The 390-nt window shown below is 72.6% G+C and overlaps 1 protein-coding gene across 1 annotated transcript in view; it reads left to right on the top strand.

Moving 5' to 3' along the window:
* LOC125483950 (heat shock 70 kDa protein 12B-like) overlaps window positions 1-382 on the top strand; it is a 33,782-nt gene extending 33,400 nt beyond the window's left edge. Inside the window, exon 8 of the mRNA XM_048600655.1 lies at window positions 21-382. Within this exon, the coding sequence (XP_048456612.1) occupies window positions 21-382 (362 nt within the window). The remainder of the gene's footprint in view (window positions 1-20) is intronic.
* The last annotated feature ends 8 nt before the right edge of the window (window positions 383-390 follow it).

Below are 390 nucleotides of genomic sequence, written 5' to 3'. Positions count from 1 at the left end.
GCCCGGGCCCCGGGTCTTAGGGACAGGCCGCGGGGGGCAGCCCGGGCTCCGTGCACTGGCCTGTGGGCCCAGGACCAGGGCCGATGGCGAGGAGCCCGGTGCGGGCTCTAACTCCAGGGCCTGGTGGGGCCTGGGCCTGGGCCTGGGCTCCGGGGCCGGGGCGCTGCTGCTGCTGCTGTGGCGGGGGCGGGAGCGGGAGCGGGAGGCCCCCACAGACCGCAGACCGCCCTCACGCCTTGGGCTCCCCGCGCTCCTTCTCCCCCAGGTACAGGCCGCTCGGCCCGTTCCCCCAGACAGTCCCCGCTTCAAGTTCAACTTCATCGCGGATGTGGTGGAGAAAACAGGCCCCGCCGTGGTTTACATCGAGATCCTGGGGAGGTAAATACCGCG

The sequence above is a fragment of the Rhincodon typus genome, chromosome 1, assembly GCF_021869965.1.
Source record: "Rhincodon typus isolate 14 chromosome 1, sRhiTyp1.1, whole genome shotgun sequence".
NCBI lineage: Eukaryota > Metazoa > Chordata > Chondrichthyes > Orectolobiformes > Rhincodontidae > Rhincodon > Rhincodon typus.
The sequence above is the reverse complement of the archived record's forward strand: the minus strand, read 5'-3'. Positions and strand labels throughout refer to the sequence as shown.